Consider the following 18,133-nt stretch of genomic DNA (forward strand, 5'->3'; position numbering starts at 1 on the left):
AAGGGAACAGAGATCAAAGTGGACAGACACATTGGCCCCTTCACTGTGCAGGGTGTGATGATCGCACCCAAATGTCATATCTAAACATGCCAGTTAAGCTCCTGCTCTGCCCCACTGTGTGTGATCAAGGGATCAGTGTCTCATCCTGCCCCCTTCCATGCAAAAATGTGAAGACAAGATACTAGATTCTGCCATGACCTCTAGATAGCGAGGTATGGGTGGTGCGCTCTTCCCACTGAGACACCATCTATTTCAGAAGGAGTCATTGGTGACAATCTAGGAAAGGGGTCAGGAGCCTGACATCACCCAGGATAACATGTCCCCCTAAAGAGAAGAGATCTTTGAAATACTATTTTTGAGTTCTCATTTGCAGTGATAGACTTGCCTTGGCATTTTGATTTTTTTTTAAAGATTTATTTATACAAGATTTATATTTATTTAGGCTAGAGGCGTGGGAGGGTAAGAGAACTCACCAGAGACAGAGCAGGGAACAGAACAGGCAGACGGATGAAATACACTGCTGAGGGGAGCAGCGGGCAAGACAGGAGAGGTCTGCTCACCATATGAGCTGCTCCAAGGCCGGCAGGGATCGAACCGTCACTGCAGAGGCTGTGGACAGCTTCACAGGGCTGCGCTCAACCGCCTGCGCCACCAGGGAGGCCCTGCATTTTGATTTTTATACTAAGGTTGTTAAGACTTAAAAAAAAAATAAGTCTTGTGGCTTTATTCCACTGATACTGAGGTGATAATTTTTTTGAACATATGACCCTATTATCTCTGCCCATCTGTCACCAACATACGTACAGAATTTTTTTTAAATGGAAAATCTAACCGATGGTATACCTGTATATTTGTCCCCCAGGTTTTACCTGTGCTCTACAGAAAGAAATATTATATCAAGGAAAACTCTTTGTATCAGAAAACTGGATTTGTTTTTATTCCAAGGTCTTTGGGAAAGATATTAAGGTTGGTATAATTTTCTTTAAAATCGCTAACTCTTACTTTATTACATATTGTGAATATTGATTAAGTGTAACAGTATTTATAAATATTGTCTTTATTAAATCTTTACACCAACTTTCCTTTATTGTAGTTGCAAAAATTACAGGTTCTCAGTGGCTCAGGATAGAAATAACTTCTCTTTTTCCCTTAACACCAAAGTCATTTACTTTCTTATACAACTCTCTCTCCCACAACCTTACCCTAAATGAATCCTTTTTATCTAGCTGTTACCATCATGTTCTCAAAGATATTTAATATGGAGGGTGCACAGTAAGTTTTTACAAATATGTACATTAAACTCAAAATAATTGTTTCAAGAAATATCCATTTTTATACTGTATTTATACCAGTTATCATTGGATACATCTAGGAAAACAAGCCTATGGATAAGCTACTTACTAGAATTCTTTGTACCATCACCAGCACAAAATGAGCAGGAACTGGCACATTTCAAGTCTACCCTTGGACAGTCTCATACCACAATCCCCAGGGCACACTGATGGACATCTTTCTTACTCATTAAGTACATGAGTGGGCGGGAAGCAGAGGCCTGAGCTATTAAGGAGAATTGCCTGAAGGAATTGGCAGTTTTCCTAAGTCACCATTTCTTTTTCTTTCTTTTTTTTTTTTAAGATTTATTTATTTATTTATTTATACAAGCACTGGGTACAGTCAGAAGTGCAGGAGGGTGAGAGAATTCACCAAGCCAGAGCGGGGAGCAGAGCAGGCAGAAGGACCGAAGTACACTGCTGAGGGGAGCAGCGGGCGGCAGGAGAGGTTTGCGCGCCACGTGGGACCCTCCTCCAGTGGCCAGGGAGCAGCTGGGGATCGAACCGGCGCTGCAGAGGCTGCGGGCAGCTTCGCAACCCAGCGCTCAACCACTGCACCGCCAGGGTGGCCCCTAAGTCACCATTTCTAAAAGGAGGTTCTTGGGACTGTGGCATAAGAAGGGAAGTTAATTCCATCTCACTGGCTTTTTTTCTTTTGAGTCATGATATCATGTCATAGTTCATTCAGGCTTCCAGCATGTGGAGTCAGAGAAACACCCAGGGTTTGCATGACCTCAGTGAGTTTCCAGTCACCTGAGTTATGATTATGAAAAGCCACTTTTACATTCAAGAAGCAGCTCATTAAAAATTCCTATTGTTTTGAGCTGATTATACATTCTTTGTTTTGAGAATGTTTAAGTAAGAAGAGAATGTTTAAATAGAGGTAAAGACCATGAAAGAAATACTAGGGAAGTTGGTTTTGGCTCAGTGGACTAGCATACTGTTTATTCTCTGTCAAATGTGTTTTTATATTAACCCTTCATTGTGTGTTTAAACATATTCTGAGTAACAGCTTTATCTGAATCCATAAAATGCAAAGCAGTATGAAGTAGTATTGCATCATATTTCTAGATTGCTGGTTTATAGGAACCTGTTCATGGAGTGGGGGCGGAGGTGGGTAGTACTGATGTCCAGTTCACCGTGATAAAGGTAATTCTCAGGAATGCAGAGGGAGCCAGCACTTTTGATCAAAGCAGCAGGGGTTGAAGACATTAGCAGATGAAGAATTACTTTGTTAGAGATAGAAAAATTCACAAAGCTGCTAGTTAGTTTCAAGCTAATAAGATTCTAGTGATGGGTTCAAAATCAAAATCCTGCTTCTACCTTAAGCAAGGAGTGACCCTAGTTTCGTAAAGTCATGGACATACTGGGATTGCTCTTGGATGTGCTTGTCTAATCCAAGACACGAGGTTAAAAATTAACAGGGGCTGGGAAGACAAGAACCATGGTAGTGAGAGTGAACTAAGGGCAACCCAAACAATTCGGTCTTAGAAGTGGAATTTTCTAAGCGCCCTGAAAAAATACTAATTGTAGCCTTAATTTAATCAGGAGCATTTAGTCAGCCTGTCAGTATTTTCAGATGTGAGTAAATTATAATGTATCACATTCCACGTAGGCTCAAACTGGAAAGTGAGTTAGGCTACCTCACTGTTACTTCATGTTAAAGAAGCAACTGATTGAAAACTTAAGGGTACTCCATGCTTTAGATTACAAAATAATCCAAATTGATAGTCCTGTGCTGCTGCATTTGTGTTGCCGCTCAGAAGAAATATTAGACTTATTTTTACATCACCATCTAGCTTGGTAGATCTGGAATTTTTTTTCTCCAAAGGTGTCCTAACTTACAACTTCTCAACCCAGCGCTCAACCACTGCACCACTGGGGAGGCCCCTAACTTACAACTTCTGAGTTATGACCTCACTTCAGCATTTTTGTGCGTCAACTTCTTTGGCTAAATAGTTTTCATAAAATGTTTAATTTGGACTAACCCCTATTTTTCCAGAGCTTTCCTACCTGGAATCCTAAAGGGCAGTAGAACTCCAGCTCACAGCTCTAAATATTCAAAATTAAAAACTCATTTTCCTTCCTTCACACTGGCAGTACTAACGTGAGCACCTCCTCTCTTCCTCACTGACCTGTTAATCGCTTTCAGAATACACAAAGCATTTTCACAAAATAGATGTTCAAGTGAGTGTCAGGTTTTAGTTCAAATGTTCATTACAGTAATGTTTGTACTAGTTGTGAAAATCACAGCGTCATTTTCTTTTACCATGGATGTGTCGGACTCTTTGCAGGGATCAAAGTGAAGCGATCCTTTTTTGTGGAGACCAAACCTGGCTGGTGGGATATAACAAACATATCAGAAATATCCACTATTCATTGTGGCCTCTGCTACATTCTTTTATTACATTGAAAAGGAACCTATTATATTTATGACCTGGAGCAAGTCATATGCCTTTTTAAACAGATGTGCATTTCTCTTAGAACAGCTATCAAATTATCAATTAAATGACATTCTCATCTGGTGACTCGGTATTAATAATGATAGCTGCTGTAATTCTTATCGTTTTTACGTTTGAAGCAGAAAATCCATGGCCAGTCATGGAAGGTAGTTAGGATTATTTTATTTTCCATTTTACAAATCAGGGAACTGGCCTAGAAAGGACAGCGCGTACAGGTTGTATAGGACGTGTAAATAGCGAGAGGAGTGAATTGAGAAGTAAGGGCCCAGATTTGTTTCCAGTGATGCCTCTACTGCACCACTGCTTCTCAGCACTCCCCACCACACGTGCAGAAGACAGGATCAGGTGTGTGGAGGTGAGCCTAAAGTGAATGACCACAACCACGTGCATTCTTTAAAACGTGTACATTTGCATGCTATTCTCACCTCTAAAGATAAAAGGTTTCGGCACCAAGCCTTCCAGTAAAATCAGTGCTCTCGGTTTCTCCTCAAGTCTTGCAAACACCACTGGAGGTGCTTACTGGCACAGCCACGACACTCTTTAAGATTCACTTTTCTTCATGGAGGCTGAGAGCTTGCTCACTTAGATTCATTGTGATTTTTGATTTTTCCTTAAACATGAATACTTGGGGTGTTGTTCTGTGAAACCTGAAGCAGCATTAACGCAGACATTCTATTTCAGATCTGTATTCCGGTGTTCTCAGTAACCCTAATAAAGAAAACCAAAACAGCCCTGTTGGTGCCAAATGCCCTGATTATAACAACAGTCCAAGAGAGGGTGAGTATCCCACAAAGCGAAGACACCTTTGCTTTGTCTAGCTTGGGGCTCTGTGACCTTAGGGGCCTCTTGCTGAGGACCAAGATCCTGAAGCAAAAATGCCATTTTCTGTGGTGATCCAAGAAATAGAAGACTATTTTTAAAAATAATAGCCTTTGAACATTTGTGTTCTTTTCCCTCATAGGTTGATTTATTCTAATGTAATTATTGCCAATTTTGAATTTCCTGATAACAATTATATTTGCTTGACCAAGGTCAAGAAATTAAAATTCCTTCCCTACTTACCTTTCCCTAATATCTGTTAGGTCAGGCTAAACTAATATAATTGGTTTCTTTAATATTAAAATCACCACCACTGGGGAATCCCTGGGGTGGGGGGACCTGGCTTCCCATGACCTCAATTGTTACTACTCTACAGTCACCCCAAAAACATAACACTTCCAGGTTGTCTGTTACCCCTCTTATATACAGAAATTCTTGATCTGTTATCTGTTGAACTATCCCAGACATACAAACCCAGAAATAATTGCATCGCTCATGGTCAATTTCAGCTTGGCAAGAGAGGGAGTGGGACTTTTTGGTAACTTGTTTTTCATTTCAACTTACTATTTTAATATCTTACCTACTTTTTTTTTTAATGAAAGCATAAAAGCTACATTCTATTTCTAACCATACTTCTAACTTGTTGAGGGAAATAAGGAGAAAGATAAACTAGGAAGCTTATTAGTATGTAATTTGAGAACTTTTTTTTAATACTAATGACAAACAAATAGTCATTTCTTGCCAGGTACATGCTAACTATTTTCTTTTACCCAATTCCACTCTGAGGAGTAAGTATTAGTTTTCTTTGTTACGATTTTCATTTATTTATGCATACAAGAATTGGGGTGTAGACCAGAAGTGCAGGGGGTAGGTGAGAGGATTCCCCAGAGACAGAGTGGGGAGCAAAACAGGCAGATCTACTGAACTACACTGCTGAGGGGAGCAGCGGGGGAGACAGGAGAGGTCTGCTTCGCCATGTGAGGTTAGCTCCCTGGCCAGGGAACAAACTAATGCCACAGTGGCTGGTGATAGCTTGAAAGCGCTGAGACTTTAACCCCTGCAACACCGAGGAGGCCTGAGGAGTCAGTATTTGTGAAGGACACTAAAGCTAAGAGGGGCTATGCAATTTACTCAATGTTACCCACTGTGTGTCAGGGCCAAAATTTGCACCTGGGTCTTATGCTAGAGCCTAGAAAGTTACCTATTTTGGCATATAATACTTCCTTGGAAATTACATCAAATTATCTCATTGGTGAGTGAGAGTGATATTACAAGCTTGTGGAAAGTGAAGAGACGCTGTGGCTTAACTAAGTGGAGAAAGAGTGGGTTTTTATATTAACATAGCACTTACGGGCAAATCCTTTTTCCACATGTGATTTGTCTCCAGGTTATTTGTCTCGCTCTAGTTTTACTTTCCCATAACTTAATAAGTACCCACTGGAAAATCTCCCTATTTGTGCCAGGAAGAATCTGGAAGTAGCTTGAAAAAGAAATGGCCTATTAGAGCCCCTGGGAAGTTTTCAATGGGAGTCAAGTTCAGCGCAGGGACAGTAGACCCTTGGGAACTGTTAAATACATTTGAAAAAAGACAGACTTTTAAAAGGACCTAAAGAGGATCTAGCAGATACCACTAGCTGAAAAAAAAAATTTTTTTTGAGATAATGTTGGTTTACAACAAACACTATATATGTTTCAGGGGTATAGGTTCGTGTTTGCTGGCTTTTTTTATACCTGGTCTTCTATGTGTGTGTATTTGGGACCCCAAAGTCAGGATATTAGAATCTTCATTTTGCTGTGCATTTATTACATAAAGTGGGCTTTTGGGGGTTGGTTGCTAGTTTGGGAAAATATTCCATAAATAAAAATGGAGTGGGTGAGCAGAATGAGAATATAGACCAGAGAATGGTCTACATTGTTTGAAAATAAAAAATATATATATACAGATAAACTTTTGAACTCTGAACTTACTTGTCAGGAGGTAACTGTTAATTATTCCATCTTATTTTTCAGTACATATTTGTCTCCTTACTCTCCAGAGATTCAACTTACAAACTAATAAAATCTGTGTGTGGACACTTAGATGTAAGTATGACATCCCTTAGTCTTGGTTGCTTTTCTCTTTTCTATTTCTTACAGTTTTCTAGTCGATCTGGCTTTTCACTTTGTTTTGATAATTTCAGAATACAAGCGTCGCTAACAGTCCCAATCCGTCTCCCCTTGAGAACAGTTTTCGGGCAGACCGCCCTTCATCGCTGCCTCTGGTGAGTTGCCTACGTAACTGTCTAAAGAAAGGAAATCTGTCCCACAACTCCCCTTTACTCACCTTGACCAGGGAGTGGGAGAAACTTGGGGCCATAATATTTCAGACAAAGGTAAAGAAATAGGGCATTTCTGTCCAGAAGACGGGACCATCGGAGGACATAAACTTTTTTCAAATAACTGAAGAATTGTCCTGTGAAAGAAAAATGTGATAGTGAACCAGCTTGGTGAGTTTGAGGGTATTCTTGAAGTCTTATGTTTGCTTGTCAATGTTCTCTTAGAAGGATTCACAAATCTATCTGGGGTGAGGTATGATTCATCCCCCAAATTGGCTATCATCTACATCAACACACTGTGCTAGTGAACCCTATAAGGACATCAGGTAAAGTCAAAAGTATTTCTTGTCTTTAAAAACTTTACAACTTAATGGAGAAGATAAGAAATACCAAGAGATAAATGTAGAAGAAAGTTATAATGCCCAAGCAAAAGGTAGACATTTTTTAAATTCCTTTAGACTTTGTTGACTACAGATCTCCAGTACCGATAATGTTGGCCCAATAGAGTTCGAGCCATATAGATCAAATGACTATTCCCAAATGGATTATTGTGAAATGTTGAAATACTTCTGGTAAAGCAGTATAAGACATGGTTTCAACATCTAAAAATCTCTTTGGAGAGCTGTTAGTAGTGGGATGGAAAGCATGTCCACACAAAAAGTTGTACAAGACGTTCATAGGTGCATTACTGATAATACCCCCGAAATAGAAACAACTTTGGAAACAGGATGCTGAGTGAAGACCATAAATGAGTCCATTTATACAAAATGTATAAATAGGCAAATCCATAAGGAAGAACATAGATTAGTGTTTGCCCAAGGCTGGGGGAAGGGGAGTAGGGAAATTATGATTGCTAATGGGTAGATGGTTTGCTTCTATGGGTGATATAAATATCATGATGATTGCACAACATTATGAATATCCCCAAAACTAGTGAATTGTACACTTCAAATGGTGAATTTTATGTTGTATGATTTTTATCTGTTTTTTAAAAACTCTTTAAAAAAAAAAGTAGTGAGTAGTAGAACAAAATAGAATTAAACTCATGTGATTTGGGATCCAACAAACCTGGTTTCAAATCTGGGTGTAGCCCACATGAGCTCTGCCAGTGGATGGGCTCTCTCTCTGCTATTTCTTATTTCAGTAAAATGTCAAGCTCCTGATTAGGCTGCAAATATTAAGTACGAACATATCTGTAAAGAGCTTTGCTTACTGCCTGATGTAGGCCATCCATCATTAAATTAAAGGAACTTGAGTTTTTCAAGTTTTCTCTCCCTGTAAATTTTTTTTGTGACATTGAAACGACCAAAAGAAATGATAGTGAGGTGGAAGGTTGGTAATTTACTCCTTCATTTGACAGCTAACTAAATTGTGAAAAGCTCAGCCTAAATGTAGCTTTGCCAGGACATTTTAATGATACCTCTTGTTTCTTAAGCTCTAAAGTTCTTTGGGAGAACAAGTAGACTACAAAAGACCATTCGTACTTGTCACCTACCCCTCTGTCCTCTAGCAACTTTCTGTAATTTAAATGTAGTATCACTGACCAACCCTGGTTTGATTCAATGAAGAAAAAAAAAAGCTAAAACTTCTCTTTCAGAGTCTAACTTGCTAAGCCATTGTCCTTTTTCTGTTTCCAGATTATAATTGAATACCTTTGTGTCTGTCTGCATGTTCAAACATGCATTTAGAGCTTTCTGTCTGTTCTTTTCTGCTATGTATGTAACTACTCCAGTCACTTTTTCTCACAACAAAAAACTAATGAGATTTTTCTGACCTCACCCTGGAAATTTTTAAATCATCAGCATTCCAGTTTTTTTCTAGACATTTGTTGTTTGAAACAGGCTAACAACTGTTGGCGACAGAATTCTAACTGCCCAGAGAAGTGGTAGTCAGATCTGTTGGGAAAAGCCCAGGAGTATAGGGTATTCCTTCCTGCTCTTCTGTAGTTTATAGATCAGGCCTAAGTGAAAGGACTGGGGTTACAAAGGCCTGCAGGTTTTAATAAAGGGAAATGAGCCTCTCTTCATTTCATCATTTCCCTTTAGGATTTCAACGATGAATTCTCAGATCTAGATGGAATAGTTCAACGAAGAAGACAAGATATGGAAGAATACAGCAGTTCTGGCTCTCAGAGTCCTGAATCCGAGAACTCTAGAGGTCTGAGAAATTTTTGCTTCTTCTATCGTGACAAAATTAATTCTTGTTCCTGGAACAATCTTAGCCCAGCCCTTAAACCAGCAGGCACCTTGTCTTCCTAATGAAGGAAATCTAGAGAAAGTAGTTTCAAAGTTCTAGGAAAAGAAACTGCCTGTGTGGTAAAAATCCATTTCCCTTTTTGTACATTTAATAAATGTCTCTTAAATAGACATAGTTGTGGGGTGGCTGTAAGAGGGAAACACTATTTTCTTACCTCTCATTTCAGCAATATTATTGTCATAACTGAATCGTCCCCATGAGTCAGAGGGTAAGGACAGACTGTCCTTACAGTTTTATTATTTGCTCGAGCATTGGATTTCGATTTCCAATCATTCAGCCAACTTTTGAGAAGATCCACTTATTTTCTTGGCCATAATATGTAAGAGATTGCAGTGGGGAAGGAAAACTTACCCAGCCTCATTTTGACTTGATAGATTTCCATGTGACAGATTCCCAGACAGTTCTGAATGTCTCCAAAGGAGAAGCAAAGCCACCTCGGGCAGATCCCCATGTGAACAGAGTGGCTGAAGGCAAAAGCAAGAGTCTCCCTGCACATGGTAAGAAAGAGATTGTTTTGTATGGGTTGGCAAGGGAACATATGCTTATAACTTTTAAAGAACACTTATGTTTTATATTAATTCATTTATCCATTCAGTGGACAAAACTCAATTCTGTGCTTTACTACAAAGGAAGAGAAGATTCATAGAGGCCCCTTCACTATTTTCAACACTTTGAGACTACAGCATAGAAATTGCTAGCAAACTCAAATTATTGAATTATTTCTTATTTACTAAGTACCCTAATTACCACTCACATTGGTATGAAAGCAAACATATTGTTCAATGAATATGTTCTGAATGAAATGTATTGGAAGAATTATGTCTACTGGTTTCAAATGACACCTCTAAGTATTTTCTGTGATTTCTAATACGTAGGAATGATTGTCTCTTTTAAGTACCTCTTTCCCTATAGGGATATTACCGGATGAAGGAAGTGTATTCTAGTTTTAAAATTGGTGCTTTCTGCAAATTAAGTCAGAAGGAGAAAGATAAATGTCTTTCTTTTCAAAGGTATATTTCATTCCTCTCACTTATGTGAGGGATATAGAGAAAACAAACCAGGGGCAGGAAAAAGACAAAACTTGCCAGCTGGCCATATCTGAGGCATACAGTGGGGAAAGTAGGAGCGGGCAGAGCACAAGGGACTGTGGTGATGGGTCACGGGTGCTGTGGGAGAACAGGGACTACACGTGGGGACAGAAATCAAATGAACAGTGATGTAAAAAAAAAAATAATAAGTGTTGCTCTCTGTTTTATACTCAACAGGTCAGCTGGAAACCAGTGGAATCTTACACAAAGTCAAGGCTCAGAGCTGTCTGTCTCTGCAACATATTCTTATAGTCTATGCAGTTGTGTAAGTAAATGAATCTATGGGTTCTACTCACATGTCCAAGAGCCACTGTAAATCTCAGTTGTCTCTAATGTGTCCAAGATTTTGACAAATTTTGTCTTCAGTGTATTTTTTTTTCTTAGGCTTAGGTCACATTTTCATATTCATCCCCTTCTTATTAAAAAAAAAAAAAAATAGAAGGGAGGAAAGAAAAAGCGTAATGTGCCAAATTCAGCAGAGGGCTATGTTCTGACTGGAGACTATCAGTTGTCAGATTGTTGTGTGAACTGTTTATTTAGAGGACATGAGTTAGAGGGTAAGTTGGAGGCATAGATGACATTGGCTGTCATTCTGTTTACTGTAAGTTCTGGCATTGACTTTCCTCCTTTGCTTCAAGTCTGTGACCAGTTGTTTTTTTGAAAATAGTCTGACCCAATTCTAGGCTGTTCTCCACAACCAACGGCCCAGTTCGGTTTCCAGATAAAACAGAATTTGTGAGTCACGAGAAACAAGACTGGACACTCAGTGGCCAGGCCCTGGGGGAGACAGTGGCTTGTGCCCTGGCTTGGTAATCTAACTTGGATGGCCTTGAGCAATCCCATTATAATGCCCTTTATTTGAAAATTGAGGAATTTGGACCAAAGAATTTTAAATCGCCTAGCTCTATAAAGTTTTATAACAAGCATCAGCCTGTTGAAAAATACCATTTCAAGTCTCCTTGGCCTTGTTCTTTTAAGAAATATTTTTTCTTGAATATAGCGTTGGTGCTGAGCTTATTATTTTTGTTAACATCAGGTCCTGGCTAGTAACCTATTGAGAATTTCCCTTTATATCCTCTTGCAGTGTCTGTGCACTAATCATCTCGACCTTCTACATGAGATACAGAATTAATACTCTGGAGGACCGGCTGGGGTCACTAACCTCCTTTGTGGACACCCATCATACCGAGTAAGACAGTTCCCTCCAGTGTTATCATTTGCTTGTTATTGAGACAAATATAATGTCTGGTCTGAGCTCAGCCTCCTCCTTAGCTCACATCAGTGCAGTTTTCACTCTGAAGGATAAGTGCATACATGGGAAATAAAGAGGTGGGACAGTCCAGAAATGAATGACCTGATTCTGCATGTTCCTGAATTGCTATAGTGTTGCCAAGTGACAAGGAAAAAAATAAGTCTATATTTTCTATTTCTATTGCTGTAACACCTTTGACCTTGTCCCATTTATTAAATATACAAATTTATCTTCAAGCAGCTCAGCATATTTCATCATGTATCTTTTTATTTATTTATATGAGCACTAGGTACAGTCAGAGGCGCGGGAGAGTGAGAGAATTCACCAGAGCGGAGAATAGAAGGCAGAGTGACGAAGCACACTGCTGAGGGGAGCAGTGGGCGCGGCAAGAGAGGTCTGCACGCCATGTGGGACCTTTGCCCGGTAGCCGCGGATCGAACCGGCGCTGCAGAGGCTGTGAGCAGCTTCACAACCCAGTGCTCAACCACTGCGCCACCGGGGAGGCCCATGTATCATTCTTTATAATAACTCATTTATTTACAAAATTCTTGAATGCTATAAAGATCCGTGTGGCTAATAATTAGTGTCATGTGTCTCTTAACATTCAGATCTTAGAATAGTTAGGGAAGGCATACAAAAAATGACTGTTAGCTTACTTTTAACAAGCTTTTTAAAGAGGTATAATTGACACATAACTTTAAATTACTTTTATCTATACAATATTAATTCCTTACCTGTATATATTGTGAAATGATTATTATGCACACACATATCTTCATTCATTCATCCATTGATGGACACTTAAGACATGGGAAAAAATCTGTTAGAAATAATTAGCACATTTCAAATTGAACAGCATACTAGATAAAACCAAAAAATAAATCATAAGATAAAGCAATGCAGCAGCACAAATAATGTTTAAAGAAACCTGAAGGGACCTATAAGGATGGCGGGAAAAGACCTATTCAAAGGAATAATGGCTGAAACTTAGGGAGAACTCAGTTCCATGTAAAATCAACAGATTTCCCCACCCCCTCATAAGACTATCTGCTTATTCAGAAATTTTGCAGAACAGAAAACAGTGGCATAATATATTTAAATGCTAAATGGGAAAAATTTCAATCCCAAAATACTTTCCCCAGCAAGGTTATATTATTCAGAATTGAAGGAGAAATTGTGGCTATTCCAGAGAAGCTCATCACCTTTAAATGGGCCTTCAAGAAATGGGTGGGAGGGTGGTTTTCTCCAGTGGCGCAGGGGTTGAATGCTGGGCTTCGAAGCTGCCTGCAGCCTCCGCAGTGCCAGTTCGATCCCTGATCCCCGGCCCCTGGCGAGGGTCCCACCTGGCGCACTCCCCCCAGCAGTGTTTTTCGTCAGTCCGCCTATTCTGTTCCCCACTCTAGCCCTGGTGAATTCTCTCGCCCTCCCGCGCTTCTGACTGTACCCAGTGCTTGAAGAAAGAAAGAAAGAAAGAGATCTTTAAAAAAAAAAAAAAAAAGAATAAAATACCAACAAATTTAACCACGGAAGTAAATGACGTGTACACTGAAAACTAAGACACTGATGAGAGATATCGAAGACACAAAGAAATGCTCATGGGTTTAAAGTATAATGGTAAAATATATTACCCAAAGCAATCCACAGATTAAATGCAATCACTATCAAAATTCCATTGGCATTTTTCACAGAAATAGAACCATAACATTGTATAGAACCACAAAAGGTTCCAAATATCCAAAGTATTTGAAGAATTTCTCCAATTTAGTATTTTAAACAATGCTAAAATACAAAGAAAAATACTGCATGATTTCACTGACATGTGGAAATCTAAACTAAATAAATCTCATGCAGAAAACAAACTGGTGGTTACTACGTGGGTTGGGGGGGGGGGTTGGTCAGAAAGGGCAAAGGGAACAAGAGGTATGAATTTATTTATGAACTAAATAAGTCACATGTATGCACTGTAATACAAATGTCAGAAATCAGTTGTATACCTGAAATTAAGAGTGTATGTCAATTATACTTCAGTAAAGAAAAAAAATAGCACCAGTGCTCTTCAGCACAAAGAAAGAAAATATCAAAATCAACAAACAACTATGAACCAGAGACACTCTATGGCAGGTGGGGGGCAGGAAAGGAGGGCTTGGGGTCAAAATAAGGGGATTGTAATTGTATGGGGAATATAAAAAATAAAATTTAAATAAAATGTGAAAAAAAAAACCATTTAAGGCCAGTTTAGTGGCAGTGAATTTTTTTCTGGAATACTTACTGTCAGTTATGAATGATAACTTTGGTGGATAGAGTTGCTTTGTTGGAAGTTTCTTCCAGTACTTTGTATACCACAACTCCTTTCTGGCCTGCTGTATTTCTAGTGAAAAATGTGCACATGGTCTTATGGGGGTTAAGTCTCAGCACTGTGAAGCTATCAGCAGCCACTGTGGTGTGAGTTCGATCCCTGACCAGGGAGCTGACCCACATGGTGCAGCAGACCTCTCCTGTCTCACCTGTGGCTCCCCTCAGCAGTGTATTTCAGTTATCTCCACCTGTTCTGCTCCCCACTCTGTCTCTAGTAAATCCTCTCATTCCCTGCACCTCTGGCCTACATCCCAGCTCTTGTATGCATAAATATTTTTTAAAAAAATAGATCCACCCTACCCTTACTCTCTTCCATCTTGTTCAAAATGTTAACATTTTGGAGATGACTCTGGATTATTGCAGATTAGTATTAATTTACTATCATAAGGGATTGCTTTTATTAGGAAATTAAACTATATTCTGTTATTTAAACTAGGTGATAATGTGGGAGAAATTCCACTAACAGAAAGCAAGTGGAATATCCTATCATTACAACCAACCCAGGACAAAGTACAATCAGAAAAATAATCCACCTAAAGAAAAATGACAGATCACAAATGACATGAGGCCAGGGAACACCTATGATAAGATCTGTTAAAAAGTACTTTTATAGGACTTGGGTGGTCCATAATATCTTACCGCCCCAGGGTAATGCATCCATGCTGCCCAGGTCACTAAACCTGCTCTCATAATCTGGCTCTTCAGTTGTTACAGGGCTATCATTTTGAATGCAAACATGGGGCCAAATTGTCAGAATTTCTTCTGGTAAAATCCATTCTCTGGGCCTCAAATCTCTCTTCTAGAAAGTAAAAGATTGAAATTGTTTTCTTTTGGGGATCTAAAATTCTGACAGAACGGATGAATGATAAAGAATCCACACTAGTACTTCAGTATTAGTAAATAACATCTGATTGTTTTCTTAGTGTTTAGATAATCATCAATTTACCAACTGCCTATATCTCAAAATAGGACCCTATGTAAAATAAAATAGGCCATTTATTGCCCTCCAAAAACTTAACAGCTACAATTCAATTATAACCATCACATATAGAGAAAATAGAGGCCACGGTTCTAAACCTTGACATGAAACACTAATAAATTTAGACCAGCTCTCCAACAGAATGTGCATACATCTCCAAATTTCCTATAGTTTTAGCTAATATCAGACCCCAGAGGCAAAGCCCATGCCATCTGGTCAAATGGTAAATGACATCAGATCAGTAGATGAAGGCAAATTACTATGACATGGCACATCTCAGAAAAGAAATAATAAAGTGTCAAGAGAAATTTGATTAAAATAATTTCCAACATTCTGAAGATTCTTGTGTAAATGGGTCCGTCTCCCCTAGAAACAAAATGTGTATGACTGAGAAGAGCAGTCATTCTTACTGTAGTGGGAAGAGAGGGGACACTAAGGGTTAATAACAAGGGGTCTAAGCAACCTCACACTGGAGTCCTCTGCACAGCACAGCCACTTAAACAAAAATAGCTTGAGCGATTTCCAGCTGGGCTTTTAAGAAACAGTCCTCTAAACAAGTAGTCTGGAGCTGTGGATCACTGCAGGGCCTTTCTAATGTTAACAAGTTAAATGTTCCTTCCTTTCTATCACAACCTAGTTTTCTGTTCAAATAAATTTAAAATGTCTTCATTTCATGCCTTTCTTTTTGCCCACCATAATTTTTTCTCTTTGTTCTTACAGACAGACAGCACCATCCGGCCTGGGGTCACAAGTACAATTAAATGCCGAGGCCCTCTGCCAAGAGCTCACAGCTAACATAATGAAATTAGAAAAGGTGACTCATTTCTTTCCTGTATTTGGGACCAACTGTGTTGTGCCTGTCGGCTGCCATACATCAGGAGTTATACACTCCAGCGGGTGTGCAGCAGGAAACCTGCATGGCCAAAAACAGCCAGAGGACGCATGATACATGTGAAATAGTATTTTTCCATGAAAAATAATTGGGTTTAACCTCATTTTTCTTGTTGATCTACCTTTTCGCTTTTCTCTGGTTAGAAATATTTCTCTGCACCACAGGGCATGATGTCTGCTGCAACAGGCTCATTGAGGGACACTGGAAGTTTTGTCCCAGTCAGAGAGTACTGCCCTAACTCTACCCAGACTGATGTCACCCCACATAAAGTATTGCATTTAATCCCTATCAGAGATGTCGTTGCTCCTCTCTAAAGGAGGAAGACTTGAAGCTTCAAATTAACGTGCTCAAGGAAGCACAAATGGGGAGTTGACAGATCTGGAATTGGAAGGTCTTTCAGACTCCAAAATTCTGCTAAGACACCCTCTGTTTTACTGCCTCTTGGGCCTTGTTGATGCATCCTTACCTCTAAAAGCATTTTCCTCCAGGGAGACCGTAGGGGAAACCTGTTCGTAGGCTTGTGGCATTCTTAGCAGTCAAACGGACATGAACAAGAAGATAGGCACATAAGAAATAGCTTAGTTTAACCTGATTAACCTTTCTTGCTTGTCCTTTCAACATTTTCATCCCTTCCAATCTGATAATTTGATGTTATACTAATGCTTAATGAAAGGTTTAGAGTGAAGTGTTCAGTTAGAACTGCTACCATAAATGCTCAGTATTTGGTAACACTCCTTAGAAGCAGGGTTATGTTTACTTAAGAAACGTGAAACACAAATAAGTCAAATTATCCGTTTTGCTGTACCTGATGTTATTTAGCTTTTAACCAGTAAAGATTAAGAGTAAAGGAGTTCACAGATTTCTCTTCTGAACCAAGGCTTGACAGATCCTCCCTATTAAGTCATTCTCTCTATGGGCAAAGTTGGAAACTTTTTCTTTTCTAAATCCAAAATCAACCTCAAGAAAATGGGGTTTCAACCAGAATCTTCCTTTCTTTAATGTTACTGTTTCTCAGAATTGAAGACATTTTTTGTAACGAAATGATTACAAATGTTTCATGTCCATGCTGACCGAGCAAATGGAATGACCGTAAATTTCTGTTTTGTTCACTCTGACATACAAGTGGTAGTATTTGAGCCAGAAACACACAGAATCCAGCTGTCTGCTTTCTCAACTGTGTGGGGCTTAAGGGCCAACCACATATTTACTGAACAAAATCCACATGGGAATGGATGCTTGCAGGTCAAAATCAGCTGTATTTGGACATCAGCCCTTTTTTTCATATCTGTCTTTCTACTCCTACAATGGAGTGGGCCATTGTTCTTATCCCTACCCTGCTATTCACTTGCTGTGTAACTGGTATAGTGATGTAGCCTCTCTGGCCCTCAGGTTCATGTATCAGAGTGTCCTCTGTGTGGTCATGTTTGCTGGAGATGAACACATATCACAGTCCTGGCCCATACCTGTTAGACCCTTCCTCCTCTCCTAACCTGTGTATGCCGGTGGTACTGGTCACATATTGGCAGTTGAGAATGCCATGCTCTGAATTCTTTCAAGTTCATTTGCTCAACAAACACTCACTGAACACATTTGTCATGCTCAACACCTGACTGTGGTCTTGAGATCTAAAGATATGACACAGTCGCTTTAAAATTCAGTGTTCTGGGAAACGTAATATTTCATAGGAGTGTTAATCATCATTATGTGGTGTTTGCCAGATGGCCTGAAAGGGCTCTGTAAAAATCAGGTTTCCCGTGTCTCTAAATGCACTTTGATCACACCTGGTGCATTACCGGGACTTTTATTCTTGTTCTTCCATCCGATTTCACTCTGTCTCTATTGACATTTTCATCTTTGTTGCATTCTTTTTTTAGCGCTGTCTTTCTTCATTGTAAAATGGATCATCAACAGTCTGTTACATTACAAAGAATTTATTTGCCTCATCTAAATATAACCCATGTATAGCTTTTATCTGAGGCAAAATAGATTAATCTCAAGCATTATATAAGCCATAGCAAATATGCCCTTAATATACTTCGTTCTATTAGGTAACAGGTGCTTCTCTTTTATTATTTCAAGATACAAAACAACTTACAAAAGCTGCTTGAAAATGGTGACTGACCGACCAGATTGCTACCTCGCACTTCCCTTTGAAGACTGTGCTCCCCAACGAATGTGCTCCCCAAGAACACATCCTGGCGGAGTGCTCCCTGCTGGCCAGAGGAGCAAGTGGACCCACAACCCCAGCCATGTTTGCACTTGGAGGTCACCCAGCTCAGGAAAATGGGGGAAAGGAGAGTAATTTTGGTTCCTGTGCAATAAAAGTTGACCTTGACTCTGAGGAAGTTTTCACTGCTGCTGCCTGGAGAAAACAGAGCCTTCTC

At 39.5% G+C, this 18,133-nt stretch overlaps 1 protein-coding gene across 2 annotated transcripts in view; it reads left to right on the plus strand.

The window, feature by feature from the left end:
- GRAMD2B (GRAM domain containing 2B) overlaps positions 1-17,870 on the plus strand; it is a gene marked incomplete at both ends in the record, with an annotated part of 95,493 nt that extends 77,623 nt beyond the window's left edge. For both annotated transcript variants that reach the window (XM_084252501.1, XM_084252502.1), the window contains 10 exons: positions 863-966; positions 4,475-4,570; positions 6,623-6,694; positions 6,793-6,873; positions 8,973-9,084; positions 9,558-9,680; positions 10,449-10,536; positions 11,356-11,460; positions 15,578-15,671; positions 17,829-17,870. In XM_084252501.1, coding sequence (XP_084108627.1) covers positions 863-966; positions 4,475-4,570; positions 6,623-6,694; positions 6,793-6,873; positions 8,973-9,084; positions 9,558-9,680; positions 10,449-10,536; positions 11,356-11,460; positions 15,578-15,671; positions 17,829-17,870 — 917 coding nt within the window. The remainder of the gene's footprint in view (positions 1-862; positions 967-4,474; positions 4,571-6,622; positions 6,695-6,792; positions 6,874-8,972; positions 9,085-9,557; positions 9,681-10,448; positions 10,537-11,355; positions 11,461-15,577; positions 15,672-17,828) is intronic.
- Between the last annotated feature and the right edge of the window lie 263 nt (positions 17,871-18,133).

The sequence above is a fragment of the Talpa europaea genome, assembly GCF_964194135.1.
Source record: "Talpa europaea genome assembly, chromosome: 13".
NCBI lineage: Eukaryota > Metazoa > Chordata > Mammalia > Eulipotyphla > Talpidae > Talpa > Talpa europaea.